The 19858-nt window shown below is 56.5% G+C and overlaps 5 protein-coding genes across 7 annotated transcripts; 1 reads left to right on the forward strand and 4 right to left on the reverse strand.

Annotated features, from left to right (window-relative positions):
* Nucleotides 1–19: 19 nt before the first annotated feature.
* LOC310647626 (ficolin-2-like) lies at nucleotides 20–3803 on the forward strand. The gene is made up of 10 exons (XM_083374986.1): nucleotides 20–233; nucleotides 347–460; nucleotides 729–782; nucleotides 1107–1142; nucleotides 1472–1498; nucleotides 1920–1955; nucleotides 2316–2443; nucleotides 2660–2789; nucleotides 3028–3162; nucleotides 3311–3803. Exons 1-10 carry the CDS (start codon nucleotides 149–151, stop codon nucleotides 3562–3564), a joined length of 999 nt encoding a protein of 332 aa, XP_083231112.1. The 5' UTR covers nucleotides 20–148; the 3' UTR covers nucleotides 3565–3803.
* A 1916-nt stretch (nucleotides 3804–5719) lies between these two features.
* LOC310647760 (lipocalin-like) lies at nucleotides 5720–9132 on the reverse strand. Its single transcript, XM_083375245.1, has 6 exons — nucleotides 8880–9132; nucleotides 8603–8739; nucleotides 8129–8199; nucleotides 7612–7732; nucleotides 6795–6892; nucleotides 5720–6056 (listed from the first exon to the last, which is right to left on the reverse strand). Exons 1-6 carry the CDS (start codon nucleotides 8970–8972, stop codon nucleotides 6034–6036), a joined length of 543 nt encoding a protein of 180 aa, XP_083231371.1. The 5' UTR covers nucleotides 8973–9132; the 3' UTR covers nucleotides 5720–6033.
* Nucleotides 9133–9371: 239 nt separating this feature from the next.
* On the reverse strand, nucleotides 9372–12508 carry LOC310647761 (lipocalin-like). Its single transcript, XM_083375246.1, has 7 exons — nucleotides 12136–12508; nucleotides 11639–11778; nucleotides 11254–11327; nucleotides 10938–11048; nucleotides 10553–10648; nucleotides 10259–10280; nucleotides 9372–9949 (listed from the first exon to the last, which is right to left on the reverse strand). Exons 1-7 carry the CDS (start codon nucleotides 12223–12225, stop codon nucleotides 9943–9945), a joined length of 540 nt encoding a protein of 179 aa, XP_083231372.1. The 5' UTR covers nucleotides 12226–12508; the 3' UTR covers nucleotides 9372–9942.
* Nucleotides 12509–12850: 342 nt separating this feature from the next.
* On the reverse strand, nucleotides 12851–15491 carry LOC310647759 (lipocalin-like). Of its 3 annotated transcripts, XM_083375243.1 has the most exons (7): nucleotides 15252–15491; nucleotides 14523–14662; nucleotides 14286–14362; nucleotides 13589–13702; nucleotides 13405–13506; nucleotides 13271–13296; nucleotides 12851–13063 (listed from the first exon to the last, which is right to left on the reverse strand). In XM_083375243.1, exons 1-6 carry the CDS (start codon nucleotides 15342–15344, stop codon nucleotides 13271–13273), a joined length of 552 nt encoding a protein of 183 aa, XP_083231369.1. In that variant the 5' UTR covers nucleotides 15345–15491; the 3' UTR covers nucleotides 12851–13063. The 3 variants fall into 3 exon arrangements, with proteins under 3 accessions (XP_083231369.1, XP_083231368.1, XP_083231370.1); XM_083375242.1 differs by having other exon boundaries at nucleotides 13405–13702; XM_083375244.1 differs by lacking the exon at nucleotides 13405–13506 and having other exon boundaries at nucleotides 12895–13063.
* Nucleotides 15492–16904: 1413 nt separating this feature from the next.
* On the reverse strand, nucleotides 16905–19525 carry C8G (complement C8 gamma chain). Its single transcript, XM_083374920.1, has 7 exons — nucleotides 19287–19525; nucleotides 18410–18549; nucleotides 18132–18202; nucleotides 17940–18041; nucleotides 17529–17630; nucleotides 17229–17267; nucleotides 16905–17023 (listed from the first exon to the last, which is right to left on the reverse strand). Exons 1-7 carry the CDS (start codon nucleotides 19413–19415, stop codon nucleotides 17004–17006), a joined length of 603 nt encoding a protein of 200 aa, XP_083231046.1. The 5' UTR covers nucleotides 19416–19525; the 3' UTR covers nucleotides 16905–17003.
* Between the last annotated feature and the right edge of the window lie 333 nt (nucleotides 19526–19858).

Consider the following 19858-nt stretch of genomic DNA (forward strand, 5'->3'; position numbering starts at 1 on the left):
GAGGGCCGTGTGTCCTGATCAGCAAGGAGGCACTTTGTGTTGTTGTAACTATTGATCTTGGCGTCCCCACTTGCGAGATTAAAAAGCAGCCGGCACCCATAAAAGCCGGAGGGTCCAGCCAGGCGGCAGTCGGAGTCCGACTGGCACCATGGGCAGAGCTGGCAAGCCAGCGGCTCTCTTCCTGCTCTGCCTGATGGCCACAACCTGCAGAGGGGCGGAGTCCTCCTGCCCAGGTGAGCGGCTCTGAGGGGGACAGGTATCGTCGCCACCCTTCAGGAATGGGAAATTGAGCTTCACTGAAAGAAAAAAGAGTTTATTGACTCAAAATCCTCTTCTTCCTTTCCAGAAGCCCAGGTGGTGAAGCTGGATGGCAACAGCAAGCTGACCGTCCTGAGGGGATGTCCAGGCATGCCAGGGTCTCCAGGGCCCTTGGGACCCCCAGGCTTTCCCGGGGCCAGAGGTAGGTCTGTTTTCAGCTGACGAGCTGGCACCTGCCTCTGATGCCGCCTGAAGGCAGCCACCTGCCTTGGCCTCAGGCAGGAGGAACTTGCTGGGGGGGGGAGAAGAGGTTCAGGACTGGCACAAGGGACCCCTTTCTTCCTGGCACTGGAGCAGTTGAAATTCCCCCTCCTGAAGTGGGCATTTCCTTGGACACAGCCGCCTGCTCTGGCTTAAGGCTGAGAGGGACCGGGAGGGGCCTGGAAGGTGACTCTGCCTTCTCTCCACAGGGGAAAGGGGCTTGCAGGGAATCCCTGGGGAAATGGGACCCCCTGGGCCAAAAGGTAAGTGAGCAGCTAGGGGAATTCTGATTCTAGCCTAGGAGTGTGTGTGTGTGTGTGTGTGTGTGTGTGTGTGTGTGTGTATTTCTGCAGCTGACGGGGGGGGGGGGAGAGAGAGGAGTGCTTTGGGGAAAAGTAGCTCAGAGAAGGGGCAATAGACCCTGGGGTGTTGGATTGCCTGAGTGAGTCAGCTCACTACTCCACACCAGCCCCCCCCTCACATCAGCTCCCCTCCCGTGTGGGGAGCAAGCAGGGCTGGCATGTGGGGGGCTGCCTGGGCGAGGTGGAGCCAGGAGGACTCAGAGGAAATGTCTTCCTTTCGCTCAGGAGAAAAAGGGGAAGCCGGAAAACCCGGAGAGAAAGGTAAGAGTTCGGCTCTGCCAGCACACGCAGCCAACCACAAAGTGTGTTTGTGCAAATCAGTATGATGCCATTCGACTTTGCAATGGTTGAGCTCAACCATGTTGGAGACGTTTCTCCAAAGGAAGAGAGTGGCTCGTTAGGCCCCTGGGTTGAGGAGCCTGTGGGGAGGGGCCGGGGGGAGGGGGAGAACGTGGCACCATTTTCCCCTGGGAAATGGGGCTCTGCTCGGTTCTGTCCTCAGCTGCTGGGCTCCCCCCCTTGAGCCCCAGTGGTGCTGCTGGATTCCCCCCAGAAAGAGGGGGAATCCTGCCTTCCTCTTTGCCTTCCAGGGAATAAAGGCGACAAAGGAGAAATTGGTAAGAACCGTGGCCCCCCCCAGCAAAGCAAAAAGGGCAACGGGTTGAATCCTGTTACACGCAGCTCAGTGCCCCCCCCAAGAGCTCACTGGGGCTGGAAGTGAGGTTGGAAGGGACTCCTGGCTGTGGCGTATCAGACCTGCAGAATACTGATTAACAGAGTCGGAAGGGACCCTGGAGATCTTCTAGTCCAACCCCCTGTGGAAGTAGGAGATCTTATACCTTTCTGGAAAATTACCTGTTTAATCCCTTCTTAAAAGCCTCCAGTGATGGAGCACCCACAGACCTCTGTGCCCCTCGGCTCACATGGCTGCCAAATGATGGTGGGGTGGGGTCTTATTCCTGCAGGGCTTGGCTTGGCTTCCTTCTTTTATTTATTCATTTAGAGAATTTATATTGTTAGTGAAATTCTTTTCTGCAGATGAGAAGAAATTTGACACTCTCCAGTGCAAGCGAGGTAAGTGGGGCTCTGTCTTCACTTTTCCTTTCCTTGTCCCCCCCCCCAAAAATAAGATATCCAGGAGAGCCAAAGGCTTGGCCAGGTGATTCCGGCATCTGTAGGATCCACTTCTGACCAGGGACAGCCTTTGCTTTGAAATGAGAACACAAAAAATAGATCTAGGTTTAATTTTTAATTTAAAATTCAACACTGCAATCACCTGGCCCCCTCAACCAGCCAAATTTCCATTATTGACCAGCTGTGGACCCTGAATCATTCCACACACCCCCAGAATCCGAGAGGCAGAGGCGGGGGTGGTGTTGGGCAAATGCCCTGGCGAAGGGAGCGCCACCCTCTCCTGCCACCCTTTCTGCCCAGGTGCCCGAAGCTGCAAGGAGCTCCTGGCCCAGGGGGTGACTCTGAGCCGCTGGCACACCATCTACCCCCAGGACTGCCGGCCCCTGCGGGTGTTGTGCGACATGCACACCGACGGAGGCGGATGGACTGTGAGTCCGGCCCACGGCAGACCCACTCGGGAGGGGAGCTCTGCTTGCCAGGAACGGGAGGAAGCAGGAACCGAGGCTTCCCCCCCCGGGGGCAGGAGGGGGGCGGAGGGACGCTGGATGGAGACAGGCAGCTCTGGGGACCCCCAACATCTGGGAAGGGTATGATTTGGAGGCCTGCCCAGCAGGAAGGTTAAGGGGCCCGGCTGCCTCCCGCAGGTCTTCCAGAGACGATCGGACGGCTCGGTGGACTTTTTCCGGGACTGGGCTGCCTACAAGAGAGGATTTGGAAGCGAGCTGAGCGAATTCTGGCTGGGGAACGACCACCTTCACCGCTTGACCTCGCTGGGTGAGGGGCTTCTCCCTCGTGGCCCTGGACCCTCCTGCTGCCAGGGGAGGGGGGCGCAGGCCCTGGGGTGGGAAGAGACCCCTCTGTAGATGAGGAGGTGGCAGAGAAAGGGGGCTCTGGGGCTGCTGCCTTGCCCTCTCTCTGGGCTGTGGGTCTTGGGGGCTGAACAGTGCACAAAGTAGACCACACACACGTGAGTTTATACAGGTGTGCACTTGATTCTTCTATTCCTTTCTAGGAAAGAACGAGTTGCGTGTTGACTTCATGGATTTTGCAAATCAACATTCTTTTGCTAAATACGGATCCTTCCAGGTGGCAGCGGAATCCAACCAGTATCGGCTGACTCTGGGCAATTTCACAGGGGGCCCTGCAGGTGAGTCCCTGAAAAGATCCTTCTCCGTGAGCCTCCCTGAGCTGGGCAGTGCCAGTCAGGCCAAGGAACGCCCTTCCCGGCTGGCTAATGCTCCAGAAATGCCCTGGGCTGGCCGTTGGGACATCCACCTGCCTCTTCCCACCGTCAGGAGATTCACTAATCAAGAAACACAGCGACATGCCCTTCTCCACCAAGGACAAGCTGCAGGACCCCAAAAGTCTTAAATGTGCTGAGAAGTACAAAGGGGGCTGGTGGTACAACGAGTGCCACCATGCCAACCTCAATGGGAAATACTGGCTGGGAGAACACAAGTCTTTTGCGGATGGCATCAACTGGAAATCGGGGAGAGGCTACTATTACTCCTACAAGCACACAGAGATGAAATTCAGGCCTGTGGCTTAGAGGGGCTCCTTCACCTGATGGGGGTGTGAAGGGCATCTAGTCCATCCCCTCTGCTTCTGAGTTGCTAACTTCAGTTTCTATTTTGCAAAATTAACAATATGATTAAATGTTTTTTTAGACAGCTACTCTCAAATATCTTCGCAGGGCTGGGGGTCCTTTTCCATCTATCTCCCTTGATCTGTGCAGGAGTTGGGAGCCAATGAATGTCAAATTAATAAATAAAATTAATAACATTATGGTCTGCCGTGCAGCCGAAGGTCTCCAAGTCTTCCTTTATTTCGAGGGCATAAAGCCTTCGGTAGAGGAAGGGCCCTGAACTTTGCACCCCACGGCAGGACCAGGCCCCAAATGGTTGCATAGCATCTCCTAAGCAGCCTTTTTCAGCCAGCCTGGCTGGTCCCAAATTCAAGGGATTGCAATGTGGCTGCAGCCCTTGAACTCCCCTACAGTCTCCGAGGCTTTGAAACCAACTTTGGACCTCTCTGAAGTCTCCCAGTGTTCGTTACTGTTACTTTTTAATTTCTACACGACATCTCTACACAAAGGAGAAAGTCTCTGGTGGCCCAAAGGCCGAGGAAGGAGGCACCTCCTGGCTGTTTCCTGGATGGTTCTCCTAGCAGAAACATCTCCAAATCTGGACTGAAACTCGACCTTTTCCTTCATGGGATCCACAGCAGCTGACCAAGCCTTCTCCTTGCCTGTTGCTTTTAATCCTTCAGCCGTGTTGCCCAATTTTCTAGACAACCAGGAAAGTTACAGTGCGGTTATTTACTTGGTGCAGAAGGTCTCCAAGCATCCTTCGTTCCAAGGGCATAAAATCTTCCAGCTTTCGCCAGAGGCTCTGAACTCCCTGACACGCCGTGTGAAAGCCTGGCGCCTTCCACTTGGTTCACACATTACAGGAAATCCCAAGTGGTTCCATAGCCTCTCCTAAGCAGCCTTCTGCATCCTGCCTGGTTGGTCGCAAATTCAGGGAGCTGCAATGTGACACACACCCCCCAGAACCCCCTCAAGCCTCCCAGTCTTTCAGCAGAGCCACAGCCAGCGCCGCTATCCCTCCTTCCGGTGGCTTCTGAAATACGTGAAGGCAAAGCTGAGAGGGGATCAGGCCCTGCGCGGCTCTTGCCCCCCAACTCCCTCTCTCTTCTCACTTGCCCCTCCTGGTCTGTGCTGGCTGCTGCACATACACAGCCACACCTTCCGAGGGCTTTGAGCAAGCGTTGCACGAGACCCTTCCTCGTCGTTTCCACAATTCCAGGTTTTCCTGGCTGGCAGAGTGTCCCCGTGACCAAGGCAAGAGGAATGAAATGAAAAGGTGAACGGAGGACTTCAGAAGAACGCTGCCCTTTGGGTTTCTCCAGAAGGCAGCGCAGCAAACGGGCACGTGGCACGTTTGAGGCTGGCAGCGGAATCCTTCCCGCACACGTCAGGAGAGCTGCTTGTGCTGGCAGGGATCCTGCTCCTCTCAAGCCACTATCACCTTCCCGGGCGGCCTCTTTGCCGCTCAAAAGGTCACCCTGGTGTGATTTGGCACCCGAATGTGGGTGCAGCGGACCAGATACACAATGTTCACTGCTCCGGACAGCGAGCGAAGCTGGGCTGGTGATCTGAGCTGTTGATGTTGGCTCTTCTTCCTTTCTGACCGGCTGAGCCCTGGCACCAATGCGGTCAGAAATGGAAAATGCCCTTCTCTTCCCTTTTAATTCCGGCTCTGCCCCACTGATTGTGGGAGGGGGGAGAAAGACTGGAGTGGGCAGTCCCCTGGGGCAGACAGAGCCGGTCCTCCCACCCGTCTTGTTTTAATGAACTGGTTTTTCACCTGGGCTAAATTGTCCTCAAGGGGAAAGTAAGGAACATAGAACATAGAAAACCAGAGCTGGAAGGGACCTCGGAGGTCATCCAGTCCAACCCCCTGCTCAAGCAGGAGATCCTGTGCCATTCCAGACCAATGGCTCTCCAGCCTCTTCCTAAAAACCTCCAGGGATGGAGCACCCACGACTTCTGGAGGCAAAGCTGTTCCACTGGTTGATTGTTCTCCCTGTCAGGAAGTTTCTCCTTAGTTCTAGGTTGCTTCTCTCCTTGATGAGTTTCCATCCCCAGAAGTGAGAAAAGTGACATAAGAGCACACACACACGCACACGCCAGAAAAGAGGTGTATTTATGAATCTATTTATTAAGAGCACATCCGGGAAGTTTAGGTTTAGCAAAAACAAAATTGCAGAGAGCAGCTGTTGGGGTGGAGCTTCGGATGCTTCTGCTCTGGTCACCCCCAAGGAGAGCAGCCAGGAGCCGGAGGGGGGTCCCTCTGCAGGGGGGATTCTGGGTGTCCCAAAGTCCCCATCTGCCACGGCCATGCGCTGCCAAAGGGATCCAGACCTGGAGCGAGGACAACGGTGTCTTTGTGCCCAGCCAGGGTGTTCTCCCCGGAAACGGTCCCTCTGGCGTGAAGGTTTTCACGGAGAGACTCGGCTAGGTGGATCTTGCAGCGGCATCTGCAGACACAAAGTGAGGAGGGCGGCTCAGTTACTGCCTGCTTCTAATTCCCTGCTTCTAATTCTCACAAGATGCCAAGAGGGCAGTGAGGAAGCCTCCCACCCCACCCCACCCCCAGGCATGGGAGGGGTTTGCTCTAAGTTAGAGATGGATTTTGTTTCTACCGAAGGATCTTGAACCCCACCACCACCTTCCTTCTCTGTGGAAGTGGCTGCATCGAACATTAGTGGTGTGTGTGGATTCAGCTCCTCCCCGCCCCCCTGTGAATTCGGGCAGCCTTTACAAAAAAAGGTCCGAAAAACAGGGGGGAAATGGTCTAGCTGCCTCTGAATCCAATCAAGAGCCAGGAAGGGCTTCGCCCCTTGGAAGCTGCATGGAGGTCGAATATTCGCGGGTGCCCCAAGTGGAAATGCCAGAGAGGATTCTGGCCTGCCTTTTGCCGTTCCCTCAAATGACCCCCTCCCCTCTCTTCCCCCAGGTGCTTCCTCCCCAAGCCCCTCCTGAGAGCCTCCAGTGGCCCTTTAGTTACCAGCCCAGGTGGCATCTGGCTCTGAGCAAGGAAGGACTTGAAAGACCCTGGCCCAAACCGCCAGTCTGTCCTTCCCTGGGGACGGTTTTGTAAATGATCAGGAGAAGCTCTTCCCGTGTGGAGGGAATATGCCAAGTGCTTCTTTCTTGGTTTCTCTCCCCCCTCCCCCGCCCACCTTTGACCGAAGCCCACCTTGGCAAAGCCTTACCTTTCCTGGCCAAGAGGAATACCTGCTCTCTGTCTACCTGCATTTCTATAGCAAAGTCTATGAAGGCCTGCCACACGGACGGGGGCACAGTCATCGCCCTGCCTGCAGAAGGGAAGAAGAGGCGGGCCTGAGGGGAACAGGCTTCTTGGGTCTGCCCCGTGTGGAGAACGCCCTGCACGTAGGGTGGACCCCGACGGGCATGAAGACCAGCACCACCTTTTCCATCGAAAGAAGGCCCCGAAGGAGGAGTTCACCCAGAGGGACACGTGACCAGCGTGGGCCCCGTTATGGCCCAGAGGGGCTCCCTGTGCTGAGGGGCATCTGGGGCTGGGCTGGGCTGGAAGGAGAAGCCCAGAGGTGCCCCACAGGCTGGGTGTCGATTTCTTTCAGCAGCTGGAACCAGAAACACAAACCCAGAAACTGTGACACTCTTGTGTCACTCCAGGAAATGCTGTGACGTGGCTGACCTCACGGCTGTCCATGTCTCCCCATCAGGGGGGAGGATCGACCCCCCCAGGGGGGTCACACATTGGTTGCATTGATCTCAAACCCTGTGACTGCTCAGTGCGAGTCCCTCACTGCACCTTAGCTGGGCCACCTGGCTACCCAAAGGGAACAGGTGAAGGAGGACCAGGTGAAGGTGGATGCACCTGGGCACCGTCCCTCTTCTCTCCTGTCCTTTTCCTTTTGCACAAGGAGCCTCACGGAGTGACAGCCTCCTCTGTAATCCAAAATCACCACTGGCCAGAAAAGAAATAAGCCTGCGGCCGTTCTGCTTTCCCGCTTGGCGCAAGGGATGGGGATACTTGCTGGATACTTGCCGTAGATTGACACAAATTTGCAAAGTTTGCCATCGTTTTCCTGCAGGTCTTTGACACAGGTCATGACATAGGTCTCGCAATCCGTCTTCCTCCTCTCTATCACTTTGTCCCCCCACTCTGGCAGAAAGAGCAGAAGGAGGCCAGCCCAGGTTAGTGGTGGGGCCAGGCTGTTGCAGAAAGCTTAAACCAGATCCATCCTCTCCTTCTAAGTACATTCTTCAAAGCTAAGCCAATATTTTATTCTGTTATTAACCTCCATTTAACACAGGAGCCACTCATGTAAACGGTGCATCAGAATGAACTGATTAATCTATTACAAACAAATTTTGGCTGATTCAGTCCTAAATGAACAGCTTGAAAGGTTAGCTACCTCTCTCGCTGGGCAGAAGTAGCTCAGATGTTTCCACTTTGGGAGACCATCACGAGTCTCCCCGTGGGGCCGCCTTTCCCCAGAGAAACTGACCGGGCTAGATGCCCTCTGGCCAGAGAGGAGCACCTCCAACTCATACCAACCGCTTTTGTACAAGTATATCCCGTTTTCCTGTTTCGTGTAGGTCATCTCCACGTCCATGGTCCCATAGTCCCTGCAGAATTGAGCAACGGAACAAGTCATTAGGTGGCTGCGGAATCAGCCCCAGGGCACTGCTTGTCTCTTGGCCAAAAAAGGCTTTAGGAAGGGAATATGCCAAGAGCAGCATGACTCTCACTCGGTCCCCCTTCAACTGGGGAGGGGTCTCTGCTTCTTGGAACAGCTCTGTCTTCCTGCTAATCTTCACAGAAAATGTTGCTTTTTATCCCCACCGAGATCCCCTGGGCCCACTGCAGACATCCCAGAACAGGCTGGCAAGGCTCAGCCTCTGGCAAAGTTGGTGAGGACATCTCCCCCCCTCCCTGAAATCCAGCATCCCCACCACTCTCCCAGGCACAAGTGCCCAGCCTCCCACCCACACAGCTGGGGGGCAGAGGGTGGGGGCTGCGGGAACTTACGTCATGAAGTTGGTAGCAACTGTGAAGCTTCCCTCCTCCTGACTGCTGATGTTGGCAGTCATGATCTCCTTAGTCACAAACTGCACCATCCATTCACAGTTGGAGCCTATGCCGAGAACGAACCAGTGCCCTAGAAGCTGAGCACAAAGGCCAGTTAGCCAACCGGGATGCCCCGGTGCGCGTGCCAGGGAAGTTGGACCAGGGCAGCCCCTCTGGACAGCCTGCCTCTTGCCTGGCTTATTGGGGGCTCTTTGGAGAGGCTGCCCGGCTCACTTACCTGCCCAGGAGCACATGGGTCGGACTCCTCAGAGGCATCAGCAGGTAGGCAGAGGAAGGCGAGCCCCAAGGCAGACAGCCAGAGCAGCTTCATCCTGCCCGGGTGCTTGGTCCCTGCTCATCCAAGTGGAGAGGGAAGCTGGTTCCCAAAGGTCAGTGGCTTTTATAGCGCTGGGACTTCACTCCCACCCCTGCTGGCCGGCCGGCCGGCATCCTCCTCTGAACTGCTGTGGCACCCAGAGTGGGCCCAGCACAAAGGGTGATTCTTATCTCAGCCAGCACAAAGGGCCCTTGCTCTGCCTGGCCGGGGAGCCTGGAGGCTTTTGGGTGGCCTCCAGCCAGGAAAGGCCAGCCTTCTCACACACACACCCACCTCCAGGTCAGGGCTGAGGTTGGCCAAAGGCAGCTGACACCAAGCCTGCCCTCTCTTCTCTGGGCCCTGCGGCTCCCTCCGTTCCCTCACAGCAAGACCGAGGCACACAGAGCAAGGCCCTCCAGCTCAGGCAAAAGTGAAATAATAATAATAATAATTACAGCAACAGTTTTAATGATCATGAGAGGCACAGCAGCTCCACAGGCAGAGAAGCGGGGTGGGGGGGGGAACCTTTGAGCAGGCAGCATTTACATGAGGAACAGCAGTTTTAGGGCTGGACTTGGTTCTAATTCAGAAATTCCTTCTAAGAAGATCCTGTTGTTTAAAGGACCTGTTTTGATGTGCCTTGTAAAAACAAAAGCTTGTATCTGAAATATTACATGCGGCGACTTCTGTGGTTTAGAAGACTGCTGGATCACAAGAAGAGGACCATAACCAGAAGTTTATCCTTTTTAGTTTGCTATTGTTTTGACTTTAACTTTGCACCTCCCCCAGGGAACCCACAAAAAACACTGTAAGAAAAAGGAGAAGTTGTGATCTATTTATTCCACAGAAGGAAAAGGAAGGTGGGCAAGGCAAGTGACCGGGGAGGGGGGGTGCTAAGAGGTGGGAAGGCAGCAATTGTGGCTTCCAGGCTGAAGCATCAGGAACCAGCGAGTCTTTGGCTGGAGTTGGGTTGGGCTGGTTCTCTTCAGTCACTGCAAAATAAAAGAGCAGAATGGGGAACAGAGTCTGTACCCCAAAGTCGCTCTTCCTCCACCCATATTTCTCTTCAGAGCCATCCACACAAACTTTACCAAACTACTCCGTCTGTTTGGATCAGGGATGAATTTAACTCGCAGCAGCTGGAAATTTTACAGCACCCACCACCACCCTTGTTCACCAGGGGGCAGCTTAGAGGCACACAAACAGCTGGAATGCAGCCCCTTCCCCCCCCCCCCGCCACCATAATAAACACACACACACACCATGCCCCATTTCAACCCTTTGCAAGGCACCCCACTCACCTGATTTGCTTGAAACATTTATCTGCAATGCAGAAAAAATACACTGGTCAGGATTTAGGGACCCCTAAAATACCGTTTAGGGCAGCAGCTGCTTCTCAGCCAAGAGGGAGAGTGCTGGGGGCTGCAACGGCTCCCCTGCCCCCCTCTGGGGCTCACGAGTCCCTTAGCTACAACTTCCTGCTGCTCCCCAGCTGCCCTCCTCCGCCTTCTCTGGGGCTGCCGGATGTCCTATGGGTTCGACCCCCGCAAAAGGATCTCTGAAGCCAAGGCAGGAAAAAGGGACCCTCCACTCACCGGACAAGGGCGGGACCACCAGCTCGCCCATCAGCCCCATCTTCTGGCAATAGGCCTTGAATTTGTCCATGTTCTCACTTCCCTTTGGGTCTTTGCCTGCAGGGGAAAAGGGCACTGAACGTGGGAGCCACTGGGAGGAACACAAGCAGTGTTGGAGATCTGAGTTCAAGGTTTGCTCAGCACTCCTGCAGAAGGGAGCAAGGTTGATGGACAGGCAAGCAATTGGAGCAAGAAAATGAGCCCAGGTTGAAATACTGTAGGCAGCCATCCCCACACCCATCATCCACAGTCCCCCTCACTGGGCAGGCTGAGGCTGCCTCCTGGGCTTCCCCTGACCCTGGGTTCAAGAAGCAGGAGGGCCCTTTGCTTCTGCCAGATCACCCACTGTAAAGCTGGAGACTCCTGCTGGGTGGCATCCCCTTCATCTCCCGCTGGACGTAGACGATGGCGAAGCTGGCATCGCTGGCCACCACCCTCAGGTCCTTCTTGCCCGTCTCTGCAGAGGGGGAAGCAGCCAGAGCCCCAGTCAGTAGCCCCCCCTTCCTCTGGGCCCTTCTCCCCACCCACCACCCACCCACCCTCTCTGGAAAATCAAATGGGGCACTCTGCACATGCTCAGGATCACACTCATCTTCTCTAACACCTCTTTGGGAAAAAGAAAGCCCTGGTTCAGGGTCCAAGCAAGGGGTCTCCCTCCGTACCGTCATTTGCGGTAAAGTGTCCCGGTTGCTCGGTCTTCATATAGGTGCCCTTCATCCCTTCGCAATTTTCTCGTCTTGGAAGCAGCAAAGAGAAGCAAAGTGGGGGGGGCTGTTTCTGGCAGGCAAAAGAGTCGCCCTCTCTGGGCCTGCGTTGCATGGCTATCATTTTTCCCCATCTTGTGGGGGGGGGAGCGGATTCCAGTTGCCCTCAGGAGATTTAGACCTGGGGCACCACCAGGAATCCAGAGGGTGTTTGCTGCACTTGCCTTAAATCAGGGCTGGGTGAGCCGGTGTGCCCCCACCGCCCCCCAAGTTGTCAGGGAAAGAGGGCAGTACTATTGGGGGGACAGGATCAAGGAGGGGTCGAACCGCAAAAGGTATTTACAATAGGTAGTAAGTTTCTATTTCCAGGTTGCCATTTGGTAAGGGGACGATTCGGCCGGCCGGTGTTGTGATGATGTCCTTCAGGCTCTGAAGCATCGGATCGGTGGAGGCGAGTGCCAGGACGTGCCACTTCCCTGCAAACTGCAAAGGCCCCTCTGGATTAGACTGGCAGGCCAGCCCCCTCCCCCCCCCAGCCCTCGCCCTCCTGAGGCAGTTGGGGAGATACATTTTGCCCCGGGAATGGCTGCTGCTCCTGCCCGACAGAGAGAGGGCAGAGAACAGACCACAGTGAAACTGTAAAACTCTGGCATTGATGTTGCTGAGGTAGACTGCGCTTGAATATGGAGGGACAGTTTGGCTGAGGACCACAGAATGTCCACAGCCAGATGTGTGCACAAAGGCTGAAGCTTAGGAGTTGGGCTTGCAAGCTCCCACCCACACCTGCAGCCCTGGAAGTGGCTCGGACATCCCCAAGCCCCGCTTCCCTGCAACCGGTACCCTTTTAAGGTCGAAATTTGGATCCACTTCCACGTTGGCCTGGACACCAAACATGCAGAACGTGGCGAGGCTGAGCAGGGTGGCCTTCATGCTGGTGGGTCTGCCTTGGTGCTCCTCGTGTGCCGGTAGGGTGGCAGAAGAAGCAGAGATTTATATCCCTCCCTTGACAGGAAGTGGGGCTTATGCAACACTTTGGGCAACTGGTGTCTGGTAACAGGGCATTAAGGGATAAGAGGTGCTGCAGCTGACCCACCCCAGGGAGGAGGAGGAGGAGGAGGAGGAGGAGGAGGAGGAGGAAGCACAGCCTGCAACCCAACCTCCCTTTTATCTAAATCCTCTCTAATTCTCTCTCTCTCTCACACACACACACACACACACACACACACAGAGAGAGAGAGAGAGAGAGGAAAAAACCCACCTTCTACTTGGGCAGGTCAAGAAAACGTGTTGCAGAATTCTTTGCTACTGTTTAGTAAACAAAAGCAGGGCACTGTGTGTGTCTGTGTGTGTGTGTGTTTGGGCTTTGAAAGGGGAGTGTGCAGGGGGGAGCCTGTCCAGCTGCTGACACATCAGCCAGGCCAGGAAGGCCAACAGGATCTGACCCTTTGAGAGGGTCAGCGAGAGCAAAGTGGCATCCTTGCATTTTTAGTGGTGCAAGAAGAGATTTGGTGGAACCTTAAAACCTCCCTCGGGCCCGAAAGACCCCAGCCCTGATGCCACCTCCCACCTCCCCACGGCAAGGCAGCAGCAGTGACACCGGTCTGTGTTACATTTTATTTTATTGTTGCTGTTATTAATATTTCCAGGCCAGGACAAAGGCTGCTACTTGAGGAGAGAGGCGGGAGGGGTGCTGGGCTGGAAGGGAAAGGAGGCCACATGGAGAGTTCCAGCCCTGTGGGAAGGCAGAAGCCAGAAGCCGGGCGAGTAGCTGCAGAGGGAAAAGGAAGGGAAAGTTATTTCAAGATACTTTCTGCTTTTTAAAAAAAAATACAGTGTCTTTATTACTTTTCAAAAGAAACATTAAAATGGCAACTAATGTAAAGAGAAAAGAAGAAGAAAAATAAAAGAAGTGACAAAAAAAATTACATTCCCGGACACTTTCCGGCAAGCGAAAGCCAGCAGAGAAGCCACTCACCTAGGCAGTTTCTCCCATGCACAGGTCTACTCGGAAGGAAGACAGGAAAAGGGATCAGCCTCTGTGGCCCCCCCAAGCAACCCCCCCACCTGCCAGCCCGGCCCCGGCCCTCCCTGCCCGCCGGGCGCTCTCACCAGTCCGGGGCAGGAGGAGGAGATCTTCCTGGGCAAGGCCCTGCCCCAAGGCCGCCTGGGTGAACTTCGCCAGCACTTCCGGGCGCAGCTGCTTCTGCCTCCCTGGCACCAGAAAGCAGAGCGGGTGAGGGTCCCTGGCAGTGCCCGCCTGGGAGAGGGCTGGGGAGGCGCTGGCTGCACCTACCGTACAGGGTGACCATGGTGAAGGTGTCTCCCCCCTTGGTGATGGTGTCCCCCAGCAGCGCAAACTCGTCGTAGTTGGTCTCCAGCACCCGGATGTTGTGGGCGCTCCCTGACCCTGAAAGAGGAGCAGGTGAGGGGAAAAGGGCCCCTAGCCAGGGCCCACGGGGGGGGGGACGGTTGGGTACCCCTCCCTTAGGCCCAACCCGCTTGGCAGCCACGTTGCCCTCCTTGCGACGGGCAGGGAATTGTCTCCCTAGGGGGAATCCGCATCCCCGGGGCTTCCAGACTTCCCAGGAGTCCCATCATGGGGCTGGGGCTGATGGGAATGGGCGCCCCATGCATAGGAGAAGGGGAGGGCGGGGGGGCAGGGACGAGGAAGAGGGGCAAAGCAAGCAGCTGGGGAGGGGGGGATGGGCTGGGGGCACCGCTGCCATCAGCATCTGCCTGGTGGGCAAGAAGGCTGCTCCGGGGGCTCCCTTGCTGCCTTTTCCCCCTCCTGGGGGCTCTGGGCAGGAGAGGAAGGAGGGGGCTAATCCCTCTGGCCAGAAAATGGTGGAAGTTGGACCGGGGCCTGCAAACCCGTTTCCTCCTCCTGGCAGTCCAGACTGTTCGACCAGCCCCTTTTGCACCGAGCTGAGCAGGAACAGTGGGAAAGAGGGCGGGGTCTTCGGGTGGGTGGGAGAGGGGCTTCCACATACAAGGGCTGGTGTAGGTGAAGTGGCCGGGCTCATCTGTCCGGAAGAAACGGGTCCTCTTGGTCTCGCACTGGTCAAGCCTGGCAGGAGGAGACGCAGCGGTCAGGCAAGGAGGCGGCCACAGCCGGCTTGGCTCAGGGGCGAAGCGCCAACTCATCCGGGCAGCCCCTGGCCCTGAGTCCCCCCCTCCAGGAGAGCAGGGACCCCCCCCAGTGAGGCCTTCCAGCGCAGCCTCCTTACTTGGGGTAGGTGGAGGCGATGTCCAGGTTCCCGTCTTCCGTGGCGGTGACGACCGTGGTGCACATCTTGATCAGCTGCCTTTTCTCTCTGAACCAGCGGGAGTTGGAGGCCAGGCCGATGCTGTACCAGGTGCCTGTGAACTGAGGGGGGGAGGGTCACCCCTTGAGCCCCCCCCCAGCACCCTCTCCAGGGCTCAGACAAGCCCAGCCAGGAGGGCATTTGGGAGAAGAGAGCACATGAGGAAGTTTGACTGGGGCCCGTTGGTGCTCTTGGCCACTCTGGACCCCAAAGTTTATTTCTCCCGATGGACAGAAGGCAGCTGGGTCCCTTCCAGGTTTGAGAGCTTTTAATCTCTCTCTCTCTCTCTCTCTCTCTCTCTCTCTCTCTCTCTCTCTCTCTCTCTCTGTGTGTGTGTGTGTGTATGTGTGTGTGTGTGTGTGTGTGTGTGTGTGTCCCCATGCCCGCAAGCACTTCAATTACAGCCTCCAATTCCCTTCCTCCCCTGAACCCCTAGGACAAACCTTCTGCAGCTCAACCCTTTGCAAAGAGTTTGGCAAGTGACAGGGGCCTTTCGTCCATATTCTGTGCACGCACCCACACACAAACACCCACACACAGAGAGAGACAAACACACACTGCCAAAGTACTTCCCACCCACCAGCTCAGCTGAGGAGCCCACTCAGACTTCTGCGCCAGGAACCAAGGGCGCCACGTTGGCACTCCCGTTACCTGCTCTTGCTGGAAGTCAGCCTGCACGGGCATCTCGGCCCCCACCTGGAGCAGGCAAAGCAGGGCCAAAAGGGCAGCTGGCTGGGCCCACATGCTGAAGTCCGTTCCGTGGCTCTGCCTGGTGTGGCGTCTCTGCAAAGGCTTCCCCAGGAACGGTCAGCCAGATACCAGGGCAGCCGGCTATATATATTGGCCAGCCAAGGGGCAACCCTGTGCTGGAGGCCGGCCCCTGCTTCCCCCGGCCCCCTCCCGGCAGAATGATGCAAGCCGAAGGCATGGAAACAGAACGGGCAGCTGGGCCCTCTGCGCTGCTCCGTGGGGCCCAGCTGTGCGAGCGTTCGCCCGCAGGCCCATCGGGGCGACCCCTGCTGGAAGGCGGAGGAGCTGCCTCCACCCCCACCGCCATCATCCTCCAGGCTGTGTGCAGAGGGACGCCCCCTCCCTCTCTGACTCTGGCCCTGCTCTGCCTCCTTCAACGGGACACAGGGGAGCATGGAAGGCGGCCACGGGAGGAGTGCCTGCCCACAGCGGCCAGGCCTTGGCTGCCCCTCACCCCGATGCCAAGCCCGCCTGGGGGGGGGCATTTTGCTGGCAGAGACTCTCTGGTGTGTTCATTGTGGTTGGCAAGCAGAACGGGAATGGCAGCAGTGGAAGGTCCAGCCCCATTGTCCATTCTGCAATGCCAAGGAAGCCTAAAACCCTTGCGGGAGGGGGGCTGCTGCATGGGCAGTTGGGGGGGAAATGGTCTGGAGTCCCTGGAGGAGAGGCCGGATGGCTGTTTAGCAAACAAACATTGTCAGCCCTCACTCGGCTTCCTAACTGAGTCCGAAAGAGGGCAAAAGAGATTCCGGCAGCCGAGTTGGACCCATTCTCAGGCACAGCTGGATGGGGGGCAGGATGGGGGAGGGGATCCGGGGGGGCGTGCTTGGGAAGGGAGACAGGGAATAGCCACCCTATTAGGGAGCTGGCCGAGGCTGGAGGAGCATCTGGGTCCAGCAGCAGTTACTCCTGCCTCAGCGCAGCTCAGCCTGGCCAAAGGAAGGCCAGCTGCTTCTCGTCCTTCCCAGCCAGCAAGAGAACCACTGCCTTCGGACGCAGCTGGAGGCGGCCGCCCCCTTTGGAGCCAGAGGGACACGGCTGGGGGTGCTGGATGAACAGCCCGTGCAGAGGCTTCCTGCAGCTGGAACAGCAAAACAAGCCAGCCGCCAAGAGAAGAGACTGGACGGGGGGGGGGGGCAGCCAGCGCTTTCCAGAACTGCCTTCTCAGCAAAAGCCGAGAACAGTCTAGCCGTGAGGGCTGGGCAGCTGAGTGGGGGTGGGGGGGCTCTTTGGCCCTGGCAGTGGGGGGCAGGAACTCTGCAAGAAAACAATGCCCAGGTGCACACAGCCTGGTGGTCCCTGGGAGGGGGGAGAAAGCTTGGGGGGGCATGAGACACGAGAGCAGCTGAGCCCAGAGTTTCTTCCTCCTGCTCCCCACCCCCCACCCTGCCCTCTTAAGGGCCCCTCCCGCCAGAGGGCTTCTTAGGGGAGGGGGGGGAAAGCTCATTATAGGCCCTGTTCTACCTTCCAGCAAGCAGCTCAAGCTTTTTAGCTAATATCCCTTTTTTGCAAATATCAGTAATGTCAAATTGGGTCTTCTTGTTTTATTTTCATGGGAACAGAGAGAAGGAAAGGGCTGGTAATTTCTGTTTCTTGAGTGTCCACACAGGCCGTCTTGACACAGGTGGAGCGTCGGGCCGCTGATGACTCCTGCTATCCCGTGTATTTCGTTTCTGGAAAGCAGAAAGGGAAAATACAGGGGGGTGGGAGGATCTGCCCCTGAAAGGCCACTGCTTGCCCTCCTGCAGCCCCCCAGCAAGCCTTTGTACTCATTGCCTATCAGCCAGCGGGGGAAGCAAAGCCCGCCTGTCTCTGGCCGTGTGTTCAGGTCCTGGGCCTGGAGACTCCGCCGAGGAGGCACTGAAGCTGGCAACTCACCATCAAGGATGTGGAATTGGTCAGCCGTGCTACAAAATCCTGCATGGAGGGGAAAGTCAGACTGGCGATTCTAGCGGATTCAACTTATCTGCTCACAAGCATCAGCGCCACCGGCTTACCCCGGACCGGGCACTGCTTGGGTGGAATGGCTTTCGAAGGGCCGCGACAGGCCCTTCGCTTGGCCCAGCTGGACGTTTAGGAATAAGGGGAAGCACTCTGTTGCCGCCCAGGAGCTGCCTGGGTCTTGCACGGCCCAGGGAGCGCCAACCTTCCCTCACAAGTGCAAAGAGCTGCCCGCACCGTAGACGGGGTAATAAAAGATGTAGTCATCGCTGATGCCAATGGCAGTCATGGCAGCTTCGAACTTCTTCAGGGCGTCATTTGCCACCTCTGCCGTTCGTCCTTCCGGAGGTTTTGCAAAAGAAAGAAGCATCAGAGGGGGCCCCCCACAAGTCTCCCTCCCTCCCCTTCCCTCAAGCAGCTGAAGAGCTTTTGCCGGCCAACTTCCCTACGGAACAGGCTGGCTCCAGCACGCATTGCTCCTTCAGAGACAGCCCAGGCCCCCTCCTCAGGATTTGCCCACCCTGAAAGGGAGGAGGCTGCACGGAGGGCACTGTCACCCCCTCCCCCAAAGGTTCGCCTTCCCTGGATCTCCTCCCAGTCCCGGGTCAGCACAGCCCACCGGCGTAAGTCTGCAACTTTCATTCACACCGTAAAGCTTGGCTGAGATCTTGCGGTTCTTCTGGAAGTACAAGATGGCGTAGCTGCTGTAGTCTGTGTCTCCCACCACCACGTCCACTGGGACAGCGCGGCCTGGAGGGGGGACCACAGGGAGATCAAGGCGCAGCTTGTCCTGCGAGGGCCACAGGAGAGCCATGAGCCTTCTCCTTTCCTGCCTCTCACCTTTCAAGAGGTACCGCCCTGGGGTCTTGCCAGCAAAATAGCTCTGCTTGATGTTCCAGCAAATCCCCTCCCTGCAGAGACGAAGGTGGCATCAGCCCACCGAGGCAGGACAGACAGACAAAGAGACTCTATCTGTCCAAAATGACCAAAGTTGGGACAGTTGCGGAACAGACTCCTGCAAGACCGGGTTGGTTCCCCCCCACCCAAATTGCCTGTTAGGCTGAGCACACACACCTCCCCCGCGCCCCGCCCTGAGAGTGGGTCCCCGAAACACTCACAGAGGCCGGAAGGTGCTAAAGAGCAGCGAGCCGCTGTCAGCCACCGACACAACCACGTTGGTGGCTTCCACCCGGTAGCCATTTTCACGCAGGTAAAGACAATCAGAGGCCACCCCCACCAGGAACCACTTCCCTGCAAACTAGGAAATGAAGGAGATGCCCATCTTGTCACACACACACACACACACACACCACATTGGCCCCCAGTGGATTAGAGGTTGCGTGGCTGGGTTTCCTTGCATTATTTCTGCAACTTTCTCCCCTCCAGCCCCAAACCACACTTAAAAGGTGGCACAGTTGCAAAAACTAAGCCTAAGATCTGGTTCAGCAAATTGTATTTTTAAAATGCCACAGGCATCAGCTATTTTAAAATAAATACTTTATTCTTTTATTTACCGAAACAAGATAGTATATTGACTCCTGTGGAGTGAACAGTGATAGAAAAAACTTGAAACTGAGTAAACAAAATGGGCATGCTCTGATTTAAGATTTTATTACAACAAAAGCAAGGAGGAAGAGAGGGTGCGTACTGCGTGAGTTCCTCTTATCAAGGGAGCTGCCTCCTTCGCACTGTGGCTGTCTTTGTCCAGAGTTTGGCAGGGAGAGTGGAGCTGAGCAAACAGGAGCGATAAGGAACGGCCTAACAAGCACTGCTCTATGAGGGGATCAGGATTAAGGGCTTGCAGCCTAGGATATCTGCTAGATCCCTGGAAGGGGGGGGGGGTAGGAGAAGAGGCCCTTCCGAAACGCAGCAATACAAATAAGGCTGGTTGGCAGCACTAAGAGAGGCCCCTTTAGCCCAGCGCAGGACAGACTCTGAGGGCCCCTTGCCCTCTCAGAGCACCCACCGAATGAGACCCCCACTTCCCCCCCTCACCTGGGCGGGATCAAACCGTTCCTGGGCGCTGATGTTGTCGATGGGGCTATTGGGGGGTTTGGGCCTCCGAGCCCAGGAGGGCGAAGCCAGCAAAAGCCCAGCCAGGAGAAGAACAGCAATCGGCGCCATGGCGGGACGGCAATGACCGGCAGGGCTCGGGGTGCCCTTGGGCACAGGAGGGTGGGCGGGCGGACTCCCAGTTAGCCATTAATCCGGCTTCCCGGAAAAGGCCACTGGGGAGATCCCAACTGCTGCTGCTGCTGCCGCCCTACCGCCCGCCAGAGCCAAGGACAGAGCTCCATTCTCAAAGGGGCCCCAGTGCACCCTGGGATTTGTAAGGCAGCCTCTTAGAGAAGCCCCCGGGGCTTCCGCTCAGCTCCTTGTGGGCCCTGTATGGGCAGCCAACTGCTGCCAAGCATTCCTCCTACTTAGAACATACAACAATGAAGTTGGAAGGGATCTTGGAGGTCTTCTAGTCCAACCTCCTGCCCAAGACTTATAGCTTTCCAACAAATGGCTGTCGAATCTCTTCTTAAAAACCTCCAGTGATGAAGCACGCACAACTTCCGAAA

Source organism: Vipera ursinii (genome assembly GCF_947247035.1).
Source record: "Vipera ursinii genome assembly, chromosome: 16".
In the NCBI taxonomy this organism is placed as follows: Eukaryota; Metazoa; Chordata; class Lepidosauria; order Squamata; family Viperidae; genus Vipera; species Vipera ursinii.